At 34.2% G+C, this 16836-nt stretch overlaps 1 protein-coding gene across 9 annotated transcripts in view; it reads right to left on the bottom strand.

The window, feature by feature from the left end:
• The window catches only part of RIMS2 (regulating synaptic membrane exocytosis 2), a 586897-nt gene that overhangs the window by 209921 nt on the left and 360140 nt on the right, over window positions 1-16836 (bottom strand). For 2 of the 9 annotated variants that reach the window (XM_033203204.1, XM_033203205.1), the window contains exon 17: window positions 16695-16727. The exons of the other annotated variants lie outside the window; for them this stretch is intronic. In XM_033203204.1, the coding sequence (XP_033059095.1) occupies window positions 16695-16727 (33 nt within the window). The remainder of the gene's footprint in view (window positions 1-16694; window positions 16728-16836) is intronic. 9 annotated transcript variants of the gene reach the window in all.

Genomic DNA, 16836 nt, shown 5'->3' with positions numbered 1-16836 from the left:
TAGTAATCTAAGAAAATAGCATATGTTTGTTTTTGATCTCTAAATTCAGTGAACAGACTAACTGAAATTTTATTATCCAGAGGACTTAGATTTTAGTATTATTTTAGGTTTTGATATTAAAAATCAGGATGTAGCTGTGTGAGATGGCTCACGCCTGTAATCCCAGCACTTTGAGAGACTGAGGCAGGAGGACTGGTTGAGCCCAGGAGTTTGCAATCAGCCTGGGCAATAAAGTGAGAACTGGTCTCAACAAAAAATCAAAAATTTAGCCGGGGTGGTGGCATGTGCCTGTGGTCCCATATACATGAGAAACTGAGGAAGGAGGATTGCTTGAGCCTAAGAGGTCAAGGCTGCAGTGAGCCATGTTTGTGCCACTGCACTCTAGCCTGAGAGTGAGACCTTGTCTCAAAAAAAAAAAAAAAAAGAAAAAGAAAAAGAAAAAGAAAAAAGAAATAAGGACGTACTTGGTCCATGGGGGAAGATTAGGGTTTTATGCCTGCAGAGTACAGTGGAAGTAACCACCACAGAGTTGATGGGACCTTGAAACTGCTCAGATTTAGGGAATGGGCATATTTATGATACATAGGATTAAATAAAAACTTTTTTTTTTTTGAGACAGAGTGTTGCTCTGTCAGCCAGGATCGAATGCAGTAGCTCAATCACAGTTCATTATAAAGTTTTGACCTCCCAGGCTTAACTGATCCTCCTGCCTCAGCCTTCCACAAGTAGCTGAGACCACAGGTGTGCATACCACGCTCAGTTGTTTTTATTTTTTATTTTTAGTAGAGATGAGGTATCGCTATGTTTCCCTGGCTGGTCTCAAAAACGTGGGCTCAAGCAATTCTCCCACCTTGGTTTCCCAAAGTGTTGGGATTACAGGCATGAGCCACTGTGCCCAGCTAAAGAAAACCTTTAAAAACAGCATTGGTTGAAAAGATAAAAAAGAGACAAGACTTGGGCTTTAGTCCTGGCTTCACGAGTCCTGTACCTACAAACATGTCACTTTCTGAGCATAAAAGTCTTCATCTGTAAAACGAATAGTTTTGGACTAGATACTCATTACAATCCCATCTGCTACATAACTCTTTGTTTTTTTTTTTTTTTTTTGAGACAGTGTCTCACTCTGTCATCCAGGCTGGAGTGCAATGGCACGATCTCAGCTCACTGCAACCTCTGCCTCCTGGGTTGAAGCGATTCTCCTGCCTCAGCCTCCCGAGTAGCTGGAACTACAGACGCATGCCACCACTCCCAGCTAATTTTTTGTATTTTTAGTAGAGACGGGGTTTTACCGTGTTAGCCAGGATGGTCTCAATCTCCTGACCTCATGATCTGCCCACCTTGAGCTCCCCAAGTGCTGGGACAACAGGCATGACCCACCACGCCTGGTCAGTTGGTTGACTTTGAAGTCAAATGATGTTTAAGTGTTTTTTGTTTTATATTATCATATTTATTTCATTAATATAGATAGTGTAAAGTGCTCTAGAAATTTTTAATATTTGTCCTGGTACTGCGTTCATTACATTTCCGTTTACAAAATATTCATATGTGTGCAAAGGCAGGGAAGAAAATGGAATAAAGGAAGAAGTGAGGGAAAGACAGAGATAAAGAGAGGAAGAGAGGAAGAAAGAGAGGGTTAGCCAGAGCCCAGGAGAGACAAACAGGATGTATGAAACACTGATTATATTGAAAAATTCATTAAACCAGGAACTTTGTCCAGGAAAAAGAGTCACAAGAGTGCTCTTATCTAGAAGGATCTTTTAGGCTAAAGTGCAAATGCTTCACTATATACATTTCTTTTTTCATAATATACAGTGACAGGTATAGAAGAAAATGTTACTAACCTTCTAGTAACTTAGTTAACTTGTTAGTCACAATTCCTGTATCTTTGAAAAAGCAAGATATATTTTGAGGGTAAACTAAATTTTAAAATGAAAAGTCCCTCAGAGAAGAAATACAATGGTTATTGAAACTGCTTCTAAGAAAAGGTACAATAATTGTTTATAAAAGATACAAATAACAGTCAAATTCACTGTGTTAATAAACTATTCCCCATTTGTGTTATGGACTTTAGAACACTCTACCTTTTACATGATTGCTAAATACCCACATTAAAGGAGATATGATTAACAGAGTAGCATGTATTATCACCCTGTATGTACATCTTATCCTCATCTTTTAATGTTCTGATATGACATAATTATCAAATACCACTGTATTCCACATCTGGGATCTAAATGTATGAACTAAATAAAATTTGTGAACTAAATTTAAATTATATTAACTATGGCATTAAAATTATGATATAAAATATTTTTGAGAGTATTAAATATATCTTTTACCTTCCATGCTAGGCAGACAAACAGGCACATAATGAGAAAAAATTCATAATAGAATCCTATGATACTAAAAGGATCCAAACACAACACATGTGATCATGTCCCCCAAACCTTAATGAAAGTTTGATATAATGAACTTCGCTCTTCTCCTCCTTCAAAAAGAGTGGAATCATAAATGGAGAGAGAAGACTGAAATAGGGCAAAATTACTAAATGAAAAATATTAGTTGCTAGATATATCACTTCATATTTTCACTGATGTTATAAAATATTTAATTTTCTTTATGCTAATACCATGCTGCAAACAACACACATGTCAAGATGATTAAACTGTGCCTGGAAAATTAAATTGTGCAAACCTACAGAGAAAAATAAATTATTTGATACTTAAAGAAACATCACTAAAATAAGTTATGATTATAAATTGCAAACATGATATGACTCTAATATAAGAACAGATAAGAAGGATTTGTGAAAGTAATTTCCTCCTTATATTCATGGTGATCATCCTGGAAAATGATTATACACTTGAGTTATAGAATAAAATCAGTGAAGCTTATGTAGCAATATTGTGATTAAAAGGAAAGAAGCACATTTTAACTTTTGCTACATTTTATCCATTTGGCTAATTTTTTTTTACAAAGTGATATAACATTTTTAGACAAATTAGGATCACCCTTAAATTGAAATAATTATTTTTAATGACAAAAAGAAATATTTAGATATATGGATTTTAGATAGTACTCATGCTTGGACACCAAACTGTATTGCTTTTTCCTGAGATGCTGCTGCTCATTGTTATTGGTTAAGTGTACAAGAATGACTACACAGAGCAGCTAATGTCATGTAGTGTAACATTACCTTAGAATTCAAAGGAATGCATCTTAAATGTTTCATGAATAGGGAAATCTCATAAAACGTTTCCATTCAATACTGAGAATAAAGAGGAATTAACAATTAGATGGGGTCACTCTCAGATTAAGAAGGATGAGAATTAGATGGACAGACATCAGGACAGACTAGGAGAAACTGGACTGAGTTTTTAATTTAATTTTTTTCTTTTTTCTCGATGTAATGTTGGCTCCAATGACTTTTAACCCTTCAAATGCCCTTGTGTGAAAACTAGTTACATCGAGGATCTTAAATATCATTGCAAACTAGAGTGAACTGGTCTCCATGGATGTTAAATATCCCTTTCTGAATTCCTCTCTTATTGCTTTCCCCTTCCCAGACCTCTAGTATTGTTCTCTCATAATAATCTCTGCACAGTGTCCCCATTCTTTGTTTGGTCTTCTTGGCTTTAAAGACATGGGTTCTGGCACAAAGTTATTCCTTTGGTTAAAATTCCAGCTTCAAACGGCTTGGGTAATTTATGTAACTAACCTGTACTTCAATTTTTCAATCTGTAAGCTAGAAATAAAAATAGTACCTGCATACAGTGTTACACTCAATTACATATTAAAACAATTTATACTAAGTGATTTAATTATCTAAAATGTTGACTGCATTTTAAGAGTTAAGAAATTTGAGAAAATGCACAATAAAAATTGGTTTTGATCACTGAGTCCTCCTGCCTCAACTACTCTAAAACATTCCCAAGCTCCCTGTCAGAACTAGTTCTTATACTGAATTTCCCAAGAGAAGATCTGTAATATGTGTAATTAACAATCTAGCCATCAATCATTCATTATCATTCCAAGTTTTTTAAGTGGGACCTATTGCAGCTAGAATAAAAACAATGAGTTTTTACATAACTTGAGCATCTGGGTTCATTCAACTGAACCTTATATATTTGAGCTATAAAGTAAGAATATCCAAATATAGGGAGCTTCTTACTGTATTTCCAATATTGAGTTCAATGCAACATGTTGTGTGGTTTACTGGTGGTTCATTAGTAAGAATTTAAAGAAAAACCTAATCACTGATTACTGTAGCTGGGTGGATATTGTAAAACTTATCTCTCAAAGGTTACTAGAAAAACCCTATTTGCCAAATCAAGCGATCATTCCTCAGCACCATTTTATTGGACCTTTCTTCAGCATTTGCTAAAATTATTACACTGTCCTTGACGTTTTCTTCAACTGTTTGGCCCTGTACTTTTTTCCCAGTTCACTCTTTATCAAGCTACTTTGCTGGCTCATCGTTGTCAGCTGATTTTTCAAATTTATGCATTTCCCAAAGTGTTATTATAGTTTTCCTTTTTTATTCTATCCCTGAGTAGTTTTTTATTTAATTCTATATCTTTAATGTCCCATCAATACTGAAGGCGCTATCCTTCAGCTTCTACCTTTCCTGTAAGCTCTAAGACTCACATTTCCAGTTGTCTCCTAGTCATCCCCAAGCACCTAAAACTTTCCATTAGCACCTAAAACTCAACTTGCCCCAAACAAGTTAAAATTATATCTCATATCCCTTCTTCTCCTATAATCATTATCAATGAATATCTACAATATCCAGAATCTATTTCTTTGTTAACTGTCTTGCCTGCTCTCAGACACTATGTCAGCCCTAAATATATCTCGATCTTTTTTGGTTTCTTGCCCACTGCTTGAGATTCAAAGCTCTAGTCCCTTCTTTGATATCTAGCTAAACCCCTTAGTCATCTTGTCTCTTTCACTTTGAGTTCTGAAGCTGCAGGCTAACCCCACCCATTACCATGGCCCTGTGGACCCCTATCTTGGCAAGGGATCTTAGTTGCTTGGGATGTGTTAGATTAGGTAAATTATTTTTTTCTATTAGTATATTAGAACTATTTTAGTATTATATAAAATCCATTTTAATTTTCTGTATTTTCAATAATTTTAAAAGTCAGATTTATTGAGGTATAATTTACATAAAGTTCACACAACTTAGTGCAAAGTTCTGTGACATTTGACAAATGGATTTAGTCATGTAAACTCACCGCAATCAATATACAGAGTATTTCTATCACCCTAAAAATTCCCTGATGCTGCTTTGATGTCAGTCCTCTTCCTGCTTGCCCAGGTAACCACTGACCACATTTATGTCTAGCTTTTTCTTTTTCTTCAGTAATGTTTTTAGTCTAGAATTCTACTTGCTGAAGGCATAGAAAATGAAATGTAAGAAAGCTGTAGAGACTACACAGTTAAAATCTACTATTTTAGAACTTAGTACTACTGTTCTCTGAAAAATCAAATTCTTAAAAATAATAATACTCTGTATATCCCAGGAATTGTGCTAAGAGTTTTGCATGTATTACAAGTCTGTCACTTAATCAGCACAACTATATGAGATAGGACTTATTTTTTTCTCAATTTTACTTAGTAGACAATTTACACAAGATCATATAACTAGTAGGTGACAGAGATTGATGTGCCCTTCTCCAAAACTTATGATCGAAAATATTGTCATGAAATGACTTTTCTTTCTCTCTCTCTATCTCTCTCACACACACACATACACACACATGCAGAGTCAGATTTTATTTCATTCTTTCCTCTTTTTCCAGCATCTTTCCTTCCTTTTGACATCTTTACCCTTTTCTTTTTGAGCAGTTTCTCCTCTGTCCATTTTTTTTGGTAATATTTCATCTGATTTCCCTATGAACCCAACTTTGGGCTATAATATAGTCATTCTTTAATATTTTTACAGATTTCCTTAAATTCTCACCCCTTCACTCTAAACAAGCCTATCAACCTCCTTCATACTAGCACAATCTATAATCTATAACTATGTTCTTCCCATAAGTTATGCAACATAATGTATTAATCAAATATATATATATGTGTGTGTGTGTGTGTATACACACACACTCTTTTTGAGACAGGGTCTTGCTGCATTATCCAGGCTGGAGTGCAGTGCTGCAATTATGGCTCACTGTAGCCTTCAACTCCTAGGCTCAAGACAACCTCCCACCTCAGCCTCCCAAACAGCAGAGACTACAGGCGTGTGCCACCACACCCAGCTGATTTTTAAATTTTTTGTAGAGATGGGGTCTTGCTGTGTTGTTCAGGCTGGTCTCAAACTCCCGGCCTCAAGTGATCCTCCCTGCCTTGGACTCCTAAAGTGCTGAGATTACAGGCATGCACCACCATGCACGGCCAATTTACCTTCGTATATATTATGTTTTCATCACAGATATAGAAGTATAGAGCTTTAAATTGGCAAAGAGGAAGAAAGGGATCCAAAAAAAATCATAACTTAAATTCACTACGTTCTAATGAATATTAAGTATTGTGTACATGTTAGTATTTACTAAATCCTTGATCACAAATTTGGCTTATTACAAATGTACTCTTTCATTTCAACTCAGAAAATTTAACAAATATATTTTAATCATAACTGCCATCCAGTGCTTCACTTTACTCATTCATCTTCCTGTAAAACTTAAAGTTTAAAAACTCCCTTATCCTTCACTGACGCTTAAATGCCTGCTCGCAAAAATACTTTATAGCATAAATTATTCTCCTCTTCTAAACTTTAATTCTCTTACTTTATCTTCTGTTTAAGGGTCTTTAGTATGATGTATTTCCTGGCTACTTTATATATCTGGTTTCTTCTTACTCTTCTGGTTTAGTTCAAACATCACTTCCTTAGATAATACTTCCTGGATTATTCCATCAAAAATAGCTGCTTCCCTACCCCAATCCCACTAGATTGCAAAATAATTTTAAATAAGAGCACTTAAAACTATCTAAGTTTAACTTTTTAGGGACTACTTTCTTTCAAAAAGATAATTTCCATGTGGGGAGATCTTGTATGTCTATGTCACTGTTATGTCTCCAGCACCTAGAGTAAGGCCTGATGCATACATATTTAATAGATGTTTGCTGAACAAATAAATTTTTGGAATATAAGATATCTTTATAGTAGGAGAATAAGAATTTCAGAAATAACCTTTCCTTTATGGAGAGCAGTTATATTGTATTATACTTTAATATACCATATAATAACTAGGAATGATTTGAGTCTAGCGTAGCCAAATTTGCAGGTTATTTGGCTATTTTATAAGGAGATTTTAATAGTCTTGGAATTGCATTCCTATCTTAGTAAAGACTCATATTTTCACTACTAACACCTAAAATCTAGAACTGACTATAATTGTGAGCACAAAGTATACATTTGGGCATTAGAAAATTATTTAAAGAAGGAATTTGAATAGTTTAAAATGATTTGTATTAACAATATGCTTCTGGCCACCTGCTAGACATTTAATGAAAAATTTCTCTAATTTTAAACACAAGTCTTCAATCCTAAATGAGAAAAGTGGTAGACTATGTCTTTTTGTGTGTTTTCCTTTTTTGAAATTTATTTGCTTGCTATTGAGGTGGAAAATTTTTCATTCTGGCTGGTCATTTATTTTTATTTTTTCCTGTTGGTTGAAAGTATACACACACGTACACATACAAATTATCAACCCTCAACCTTATTTTTTAACAATGATGAAACTGAGATTGGAGAAATTAGGAAACTTATCCAAGATCACATTGGCCTTCAAATTTCATGTTTTATTGCCTATACCAACATGCCTCTAAACAGGGCAACAGAAAATAAAACATTGCTTGTTTTATTGTTCTTTAATAAAAGCATGGTTTCGGTTTTTTGTTTGTTTTTTTGAGATGGAGTCTCCACTCTGTCGCCCAGGGTGGAGAGCAGCCGCGGGATCTCGCCTGGGGGCTCGCTGCAAGCTCCGCCTCCCGGGTTCACGCCATTCTCCTGCCTCAGTCCGCCTGGCGGCCTACAGGTGCCCGCCACTACGCCCAGCTAATTTTTGGTATTTTTAGTAGAGATGGAGTTTCATCGTGTTAGCAAGGATGCTCTTGATCTCCTGACCTCGTGATCTGCCTGCCTAGGTCTCCCAAAGTGCTGGGATTACAGGCGTGAGACACTGCGCCTGCTAATTTTTTGTATTTTTAGTAGAGACGGGGTTTCACCTTGTCAGCCAGTATGGTCTGGATCTCCCGACCTCGTGATCCGCCCGCCTTGGCCTCCCAAAGTGCTGGGATTACAGGCGTGAGCCACCGCCCGGCCTTTTTATTTTTTTTTTGAAGAAAAATCTAGAAGTAATTTGTCTTGTTTCTGGTGCTACGGATGAACAAATGAAGTGTTCAAGGTATAGTCCAATGCCCAGTTCTACTATTAAAAGAAATTTTCTCTTTTTAAAAATAATCCTGGAAGTGGGTATTACACAAACTCCTTACTAATTCATCATTACAGGTTACTGAGGTATTAAATCTGGATTCAAAATCCTACTGATTTTGCTTATAACAAACATAAATTATAAAGAGTTAATAATGTATTTATCTAAAAAATAACCTCTTGACATAATTTGAGTTGTGTAATAATAAGAGCTACCATTGTTTGATTTTTTACTGTGGATGAAACTTTGTAACAAGTTCCTTACAGATATTACTTCCAATTTCTTTCAAATTACAAAAAAGAAATGTGTTTCTAATGTATATGGCAAAAAATTATTCATTTAAATGGTTGTGTATGCATATAACTTATTTAGCCATTGCCCCATTATTTAATATTCATGGTAAGATCATTTTTATTGTTACAAATAATGCTTAGTGAATATATCATACATATGTTTTTATTTGAATTTCTATTTCTACAGAGTCCAAAGTTTATGAACATTTTTAAGGTTCTTCATTTATATTGCAGAAGTGCTTTACAGAAAGGTTATGCTAAATTTCACTGCTACTCTGTTATCACACTCTTACCATGGTTTTTTTCAAATTTTTTCTCTCCACATACAGGCATCACCACGGCGTTTTAAATAGGTGGACATGATATCTCATTTAAAATAGTATTTATTGGGTCATGATTGAAATGAAATTTTTTCATATGTTTACTTACCACTGCATGTCTTGTTTAGAGAAATGTCTGTATATATCCTTTGCCCATTTTTTCTATTAGAGTTTTATTGAATATATACTTTGTAAAAGTTATTCAGATGTTAAGGCTTTTAACATTTTATCTGAGTTGCAGCAAATATCTTCCCAACTTGTGTGCCTTTTATTTATGATTATTTTGATATTCCGAAATTTATACCTGCCACGTTGCACTCAGGAGTCTTCCTCTTTTTAAATTTATTTCATTGCTTTTAGTTTTAGGATGGTTTTCTTTTTTTCACAGAAATAAATATTTTATGCTTTCATTAAAACATAATTAACCCCTTAATCTAGCTGGAGTTTACTAAGATTAATAAGAAGTGTTAAGCAGGCAGCCCAAAGTCATATCCCTAGTGACTGGCAGAACCTGAATAATAATTCATACCTGTCTGATTTCAACACTCTTGCTTCTTCCACCCAACTATGTTTTTCAGAAATAATAAAGCTTAAGAGTACAGGTGCAATAAGCTTGATGCACAGATTTGCTTGTCAGTTATCTCCTAAACTAGCAATCACAAACTAGTATATCTTAATGCATATAACAAAGAATTAATTCTAGATAATGGAAATAATGCATACACATCAAAATGCAGATGATTTGAAATAAAAATTCAGTTTTCATGTATTTTTGTAAAAAATAAAATTCTTCTTTTATAGGGCTTGCTCTGTAGTGGACACAGTTTTCATGTGTTTGCACATTATATTTTGGCTAACTTAATTTTTGCAATATCCATTTGAGGTAGTACTATAATTATTCCCATTTTACAGATGAGGAATCTGAGGCACAGGGTAACTTTCACAAGATCATGGAGCAAGTAAGTGGTGGAGCTGATGAGGCAGTTTAGTTCCAGAATCTGCTCTTATACTGCTTTTCAGACCAACATTTCTTACAGGAACAAATATTTTCCCTAACAGCTGAAATTTTAGGACACAGAGTTAAGGTGGGTGATAGGTGTAGGTAAAATAGAATGTTATAGTATTCAGAATGTATGAGTAATACATTAATAATTTAGCAGTAACATCTTAAATTCAGGATTTAATTTCTAGTGTAGATGAAATTTTATATCTAAAAATAACTACAAAATGGTGCATTCCAAACCTCGTTTTAAATGACTTACTTAATCACTAAACAGCTAATTGTTCCATAGTTATTTGCTCCATGTTGGGGTATCCTTACTTTTTTTTTTTTTTTTTTTTTTTGAGACGGAGTCTTGCTCTGTCGCCCAGGCTGGAGTGCAGTGGCCGGATCTCAGCTCACTGCAAGCTCCGCCTCCCGGGTTCACGCTATTCTCCTGCCTCAGCCTCCGGAGTAGCTGGGACTACAGGCGCCCGCCACCTCGCCCGGCTAGTTTTTTTGTATTTTTTTTTTTTTTTTTTTTGAGGCAGAGTCTCGCTCTGTCGCCCGGACTGGAGTGCAGTGGCCAGATCTCAGCTCACTGCAAGCTCCGCCTCCCGGGTTTCTGCCATTTTTTAGTAGGGACGGGGTTTCACCGTGTTAGCCAGGATGGTCTCGATCTCCTGACCTCGTGATCCGCCCGTCTCGGCCTCCCAAAGTGCTGGGATTACAGGCTTGAGCCACCGCGCCCGGCCTCCTTACTCTTTTGAGTTCCAAGAGCTTTAATTCTTTTCTTTTATTTGAATATTTATAAGCTTTAGTAAATTGAGCTTAAGTATTATACTTTATCAACAGACGCTGTCATATGTGATATTTTATATGTACATATATATTTCATTTGAGACTTTTTTAGATGTATAATACTTAATAAAATATTTAAGCTTAAGCTTATATAAAATATTCCTATATACTAACATTTAAACTATCTATCCCAGTATTGAACATAGCATTGACACTTTGTGCCTCCTTATAGACTGAGTGATTTGCATTTTCAAGATTTTAGGGTACTAGGGTTATATAAGGTTTTCATGACTGAGCCATCTTGAGTATCTCCGTCTTTTGACTTTCATAAATAATACTGAGTTAATCAAATAAAAGATGTAATCAATGCACACAGAGTATCTATAAAATGGATAGAATGTGAAATACAATTGATAATAATTAAGATTTTGGAAAATTTCAAGAACAGCTTATATGTGCATTTATATGTGTCTGTGCATGCACATATATTAAATTACTACTATAATGAATGTTACTTCTCTTTACTTTTAAGGACATAAGTGCAACAATATGCCATATAAAAGCACAGAGCATTCAAAATATGTCATATATGCCACTCAAATCTGACAAGAATTGATATACAAGTTTGAAATGATACATGCTATAGTCTCTTCAAAATTCATGTTGAAACCCTAACCACTAAAGTGAGCATATTAGGAGATGGAGCCTTTGGCGGGTAATTAGGTCATGTGGGTGTTGTGGGATTTGTGCCATAATGAAAGAGGCCAAGAGAGATCCATTGCCCCTTCTACCATATTAAGACAAAGAGAAAAAAAGATGGCGGTCCATGAACCAGAAAGCAGGCCCTAGCCAGACACTAAATTTGTTGGCACCTTGATCTTACTTAGACTTTCCAGTCCCCAGAACTGTAAGAAATAAATTTTTGTGCATTACAGGCCACCTAGCTTATGACATTTTGTTACAGCAGTCTGAATGGACTAAGATAATACATATCAATGAGCAACATTCAGACTAATCAGAGAACCAAAACAGAAAAGAATACTGTAATTGTATTAATTTTTAGAAGTTTCACTTAGCTAACCCTAACAGGAAGTGATTATTTTACTAAACATTATAATTACAACACAAAATATATGTTACTTATTCCCAACTGTATTTTTATTAAGAAATGTTTGAAATCTATTCCATTTGAATTGTTAAGCTTTTCAAATTAACATCAGTATCTGGAAGACAAATGGAACAGTCTGAAATAGTAATTTATAACATATTTTCTCAAACGCTTAAGGTAGCACAGATCCAATTATAATAATAACTTAATAATTATTAACATAATATCATAACAAAAATAAATATCACAATAATAATAACCGATCTAAGAGACTGGTGAGAAACACAGCTGACAAAACATTTTTTAAGCTGAGATCTCCTTATGAGTAAAACGTATATTATACAAGCACCAATCTTGTCAGATGCTCTAAATCAGGTCTGGAAGTAATTCTAAAAATTTTTGTAGTTGAAACTTAAGATGTTGGTTTATGTAACTTAACAAATAGTATTTTAAAAAATTATTTTGTATTAGACTTAACTATGATTTTAAAAAATTGTCATATGAAATTTCATATGAGTAAGAAAAGGTCTAATACACCCTAATAAAGCATGCTACTTCTCATTTAAAAGAAACTTCATTATGATTTGCAAGTGCTAAGTCAACATTTTTTACTGCTTTCAGATGTGTAATCAATTCCTCCATTTATTGTGTAGAATGATGTAGTGATTGTAATTGGACCTTGTAATGCAATTGAAGGTCTTATAATTGTGGTTTAAAACATAAAACATATACTTTGACCAAATATGTTAGTGAAGTAATTGGACTTGTGAAATTATTTCTCCATCATATTTTGGGCTAAAATTTATAAAGAAAGATAACCAACCTGCATATTCATTAGAGATGTGAGTGACAGAATAATAAAGATATTACCTTTTATTGGTCACATACTACAGCCAGCTTTTGAAAAGCCTTAACTTTAGTTTGCTTTTATTAAACAGGTGAAATACATTTTGAATTGCTTGTCACAAAATTTACTGCTTCCTCTTCTAAAATGATTTCCTTTTTCTCTGAATGTTTTCCTATCCTCTGTATTATTCTCGCTTTACTCTTACTTTGGAAGATAATGCATTAGTCTTTAATTATCTTTAGGCTTATGTGAGTTTGTAGAATCTCAAATACAATGCTGGTTATATAGACCATGTCTCCCTTACAGTATTAGGGGTCTGTAACAGAAATCCAGGAAGCTCAGGCTTCAACTTCATCATACTAGGAGGAAAATGGGTGTTATAGATCTATAGCTACCATTACAATTTTAAAAGTGTATATTAAGAAAGACTTCAAATTATGTTTAGTTAACTATGATAATTAATTTAGAACTTAATATTTGAAGACAATAAAACATTTTTGCCTCCATAAATTTAAACATTCAACACACATCCTAGATACTATTTTTTTTTTTTTGTAAGAAAAGTTGCTTCCATTATTAATCCTCTCCTCTTTGGAGTCTTCAAATGCTCTCAACCAAGTCCTTTTCCTCTGCCTTTATGCATATCATAAAGATTCCTTTGCTCAACCTTTAAGTTGTACCTCTGAATTTTCTTCCCCCTCTAAGCTTAAATTCCTTATTATTCTCCTTGTTTTGCTACTACTAAATTACATGGTTCATTCCTTCCAACTAGCACTCATTCTTAACATTTTCCAGTTGGTACGCCAAAACCCTACTATCCTGAGCTGCTTTCTCTAATTCTTTCTGCATTGCTTAGAGACCTCCTAATCTTTTCTACTGTGGTTTAAAACCCTGTTCCTTTTACTTAAATACAATATATCCCTCAACTTCATCAGAGAACATTCATTTCCCTTCGTATCATGAATGGAATGTTGACCCTTCAAGAATACTATCTCCCTCAGAAACATTCTGAGGGGAAGCGCTCAAAATCCTTTAACTTACATATGTACTATAGAAGCTCGGAAATGGCATCAGCATTCTTCTTGGTATGAACTGCTGCTTCCACATGTTTACTTTTCTAATCTATGTGAAGTCTATGTCTTTTATGTTCATACCATTATTCTTCCTTGTTGCTACCATCTATATTCCAGGCAATTTCCTTCACATATCTATCAAGCTGAGGCCCTCAATAATTTCAATGTCTGTATAAAAATGCTAGCATCAAAATTTGTTGCTTTATTTGCATTCCCAAACTGTAATCCATGCTCCATCTTGGAAACTCACTCCCCAAAACAAACATTATGTCTTCACATTATTTGGAATTGTCCAACATCTGAAAATTCTAAGATAATTAAATTGTCTCTCATAATAACCTGCTTAGTTTGCTTCTATTGCCTTAGTAATCACCATACATTTCATTTCTTTCATTGAGACCTTCTCTCCCAATTCATCAAACATTCCGCATGATTTTACATGAAAACATGATTTAACACAACATCCTTCCCAATCCATTTGAACATTACTTCAACTACTTCCCTTGCCAGCCACCCTAAATATCCCTATTCTCCTCTATTTTCTATATAACTGCCCATAAAGTTCCAACTGTGATCCAAATGATTAATTACTACATCCAAAGTGTGCTAATGAGCCTATCATTACACAATCTTAGAGAACCAATGCCATCACAAATTTAGGGTCTCCACTCAGCTAAACTATAACCATTCTTCAGGAGATCCTTGGTGAGCTCCCTGTCTCATTTCCCATGGTATTATTTTTTTCTGGGGGGGGTATATTTTAATTTTGAGACAATTTTACATGTACAGAAAGTTGCGATAGTAGAAAGAACTCCCATATACTCTTCCCTCAGATTCACCAAGTTAGCATTTTGGCCTATTTGCATTATCATTTGTTCTAAGTATTAATGTTTTTTTCCTGAACCATTTGAGAATAAGTCAAAATTTCCCCAAGCCATCAAAAGTCTATTTTGTATTAATTACCTTCATTTTTTTCTTTTTCATCTCCTTTCCCTTCTATTTGGTTTCTACCCACAACTTTACTGAATCAATAAGGCAAAGATCATTATTGACTAGTTCTACCATTTAACAACATATTTGTCTTCTCTAGAATTTGTCTCCGCTGCTTATACCCCTTTCTTAAGATTCACCTCTATCATAGATTTTTTAAAACTCTCTTCTTTCATGAATATCATACTGTCTTTAATCATTTTCAACACAGTTTTCTGGCTTTTGTTCTTTCATCCATTCCTTAAATGTAAATAAGTGCTAGAGATCCCCAAATTTTGATTCTTGTCTCTGTTACTCTTCATATGCTACTGACAATTCCATTAATTCCAATGGCATCACTTGAATGCTGATATGCTACCCTAGTCTATGTCTCTTAACACAGACTTCTCTCCTGAATTCCAGACAACCAATCACCTCTACAAGATATTTATATGTGAATATTTCTAAAAGTGAATTCTATCTTTCCCCTGAAACTTGTATAACATATATTCCCTATCCTAATAAAATGTACCGTCAAACATTTCAGTCACCCGAAATCATCCTATTCCTCTTCTTTCTGCATCAATAATATCCAGTCTGATCAGTGACCAGGACTTGTAGGTTCTATATCTTTATATAACTTCTCATGTATTGATTGCCTCTACTGATACCTTAATTCAGACCATTATCATTTCTTAACTGATTCATTACACTATCCCCATATATGATCTTTCTGCTTATATTGCTGCAGTCCATCTTTTACATAACTGCCAAACTAATCTTTTAGAAACAAATATCTACCTATTCTGTTGCTTTATATGTTTCAGTAACTTACATAATCTTCATAAATCTGGTTCTGCCGACTTTTGCCTAAACTTGTGTGAAGCTATTGGCCATACTGTTTCCTCTGCCTGAAATGCTCTCTACACAAGAGGCTAACAGTGTTCTAGCTTTCAATATTCAACCAAATTCTTCTACGAAGTCTTTCTTGAACTAATATCTATCCTTCCCAGGGAAAGGAATCATACCATCTTTTCTGATTCCATTATATTTTATATATATGTACATACATTATATATATATACACAAACACATACATACACTCACACTAGGAAACACCTGCAAGGATATATATACACACACACATACATACACTCACACTAGGAAAGACCTGCAAGGATAGGGAGCTATTGTGTGTCTCCTGTTACTTCCAGCACCTAGAATAGTACCAAATTTGTTTAATGAATGTTCAAGTTTCAGCTCAAGTGTTACCTCTTCCAAGACACTTTTTCTGAATATCTAGTTGAAATAAGCTTTATTTCAGTTTACATCTCTGTAGAATATATTGTCAGAATAAGCTGCACTGACACATAAACAGAGCATGTTATCCACATCTCTTAACTCTTCAGTGATATTGATAGCTTTTTTAGGGTATTAGGTCTTTGGTATTCTCCACAGTGTAGAACACTGATGAACTCATGTTAGAAATCAAATACTTTTGAAATTATTTTAAAAAACCGAAAACTAGTTTTAAGTCTAAAATGCTTGAAACCAAACATATATATCTGTGTATGTGTGTGTACCTAAGCATACACATACACACACATTCCATTTGCCTTTATTCAGTTTATGGAAAAATTACATATATATATATTTTAAAAATTAATTATTTTACTTTTATCCATCTAATTGGAGCAGTTGCTGTTGATAGTTGAATATACAAATGCCTAAATTAAAATGCTCATAAGATTTAATATTTTGTTATATTACAAAGGAATGAAAAATTATGAAATGAATAAAAAATGATTAAACATTTCTAGGACAAGTTAGATAAATAAAATAATAACAAAAAAAGCAGAAGAGACAGACCTGCATATCTTCTCCTTGTAGAGTCCAGTTCTTCTGTGATCACATCGTGTAATGGACAGACATAGACAAAGGAGATGGGAGTGAGTGGATGTACTCAAAAGGTAAAAAGTGACACTGATGGAAAGGGCCTCAAATCATTTTG

This window comes from Trachypithecus francoisi, unplaced genomic scaffold (genome assembly GCF_009764315.1).
Source record: "Trachypithecus francoisi isolate TF-2019V2 unplaced genomic scaffold, Tfra_2.0 Lachesis_group7, whole genome shotgun sequence".
Lineage (NCBI taxonomy): Eukaryota > Metazoa > Chordata > Mammalia > Primates > Cercopithecidae > Trachypithecus > Trachypithecus francoisi.
The sequence above is the reverse complement of the archived record's forward strand: the minus strand, read 5'-3'. Positions and strand labels throughout refer to the sequence as shown.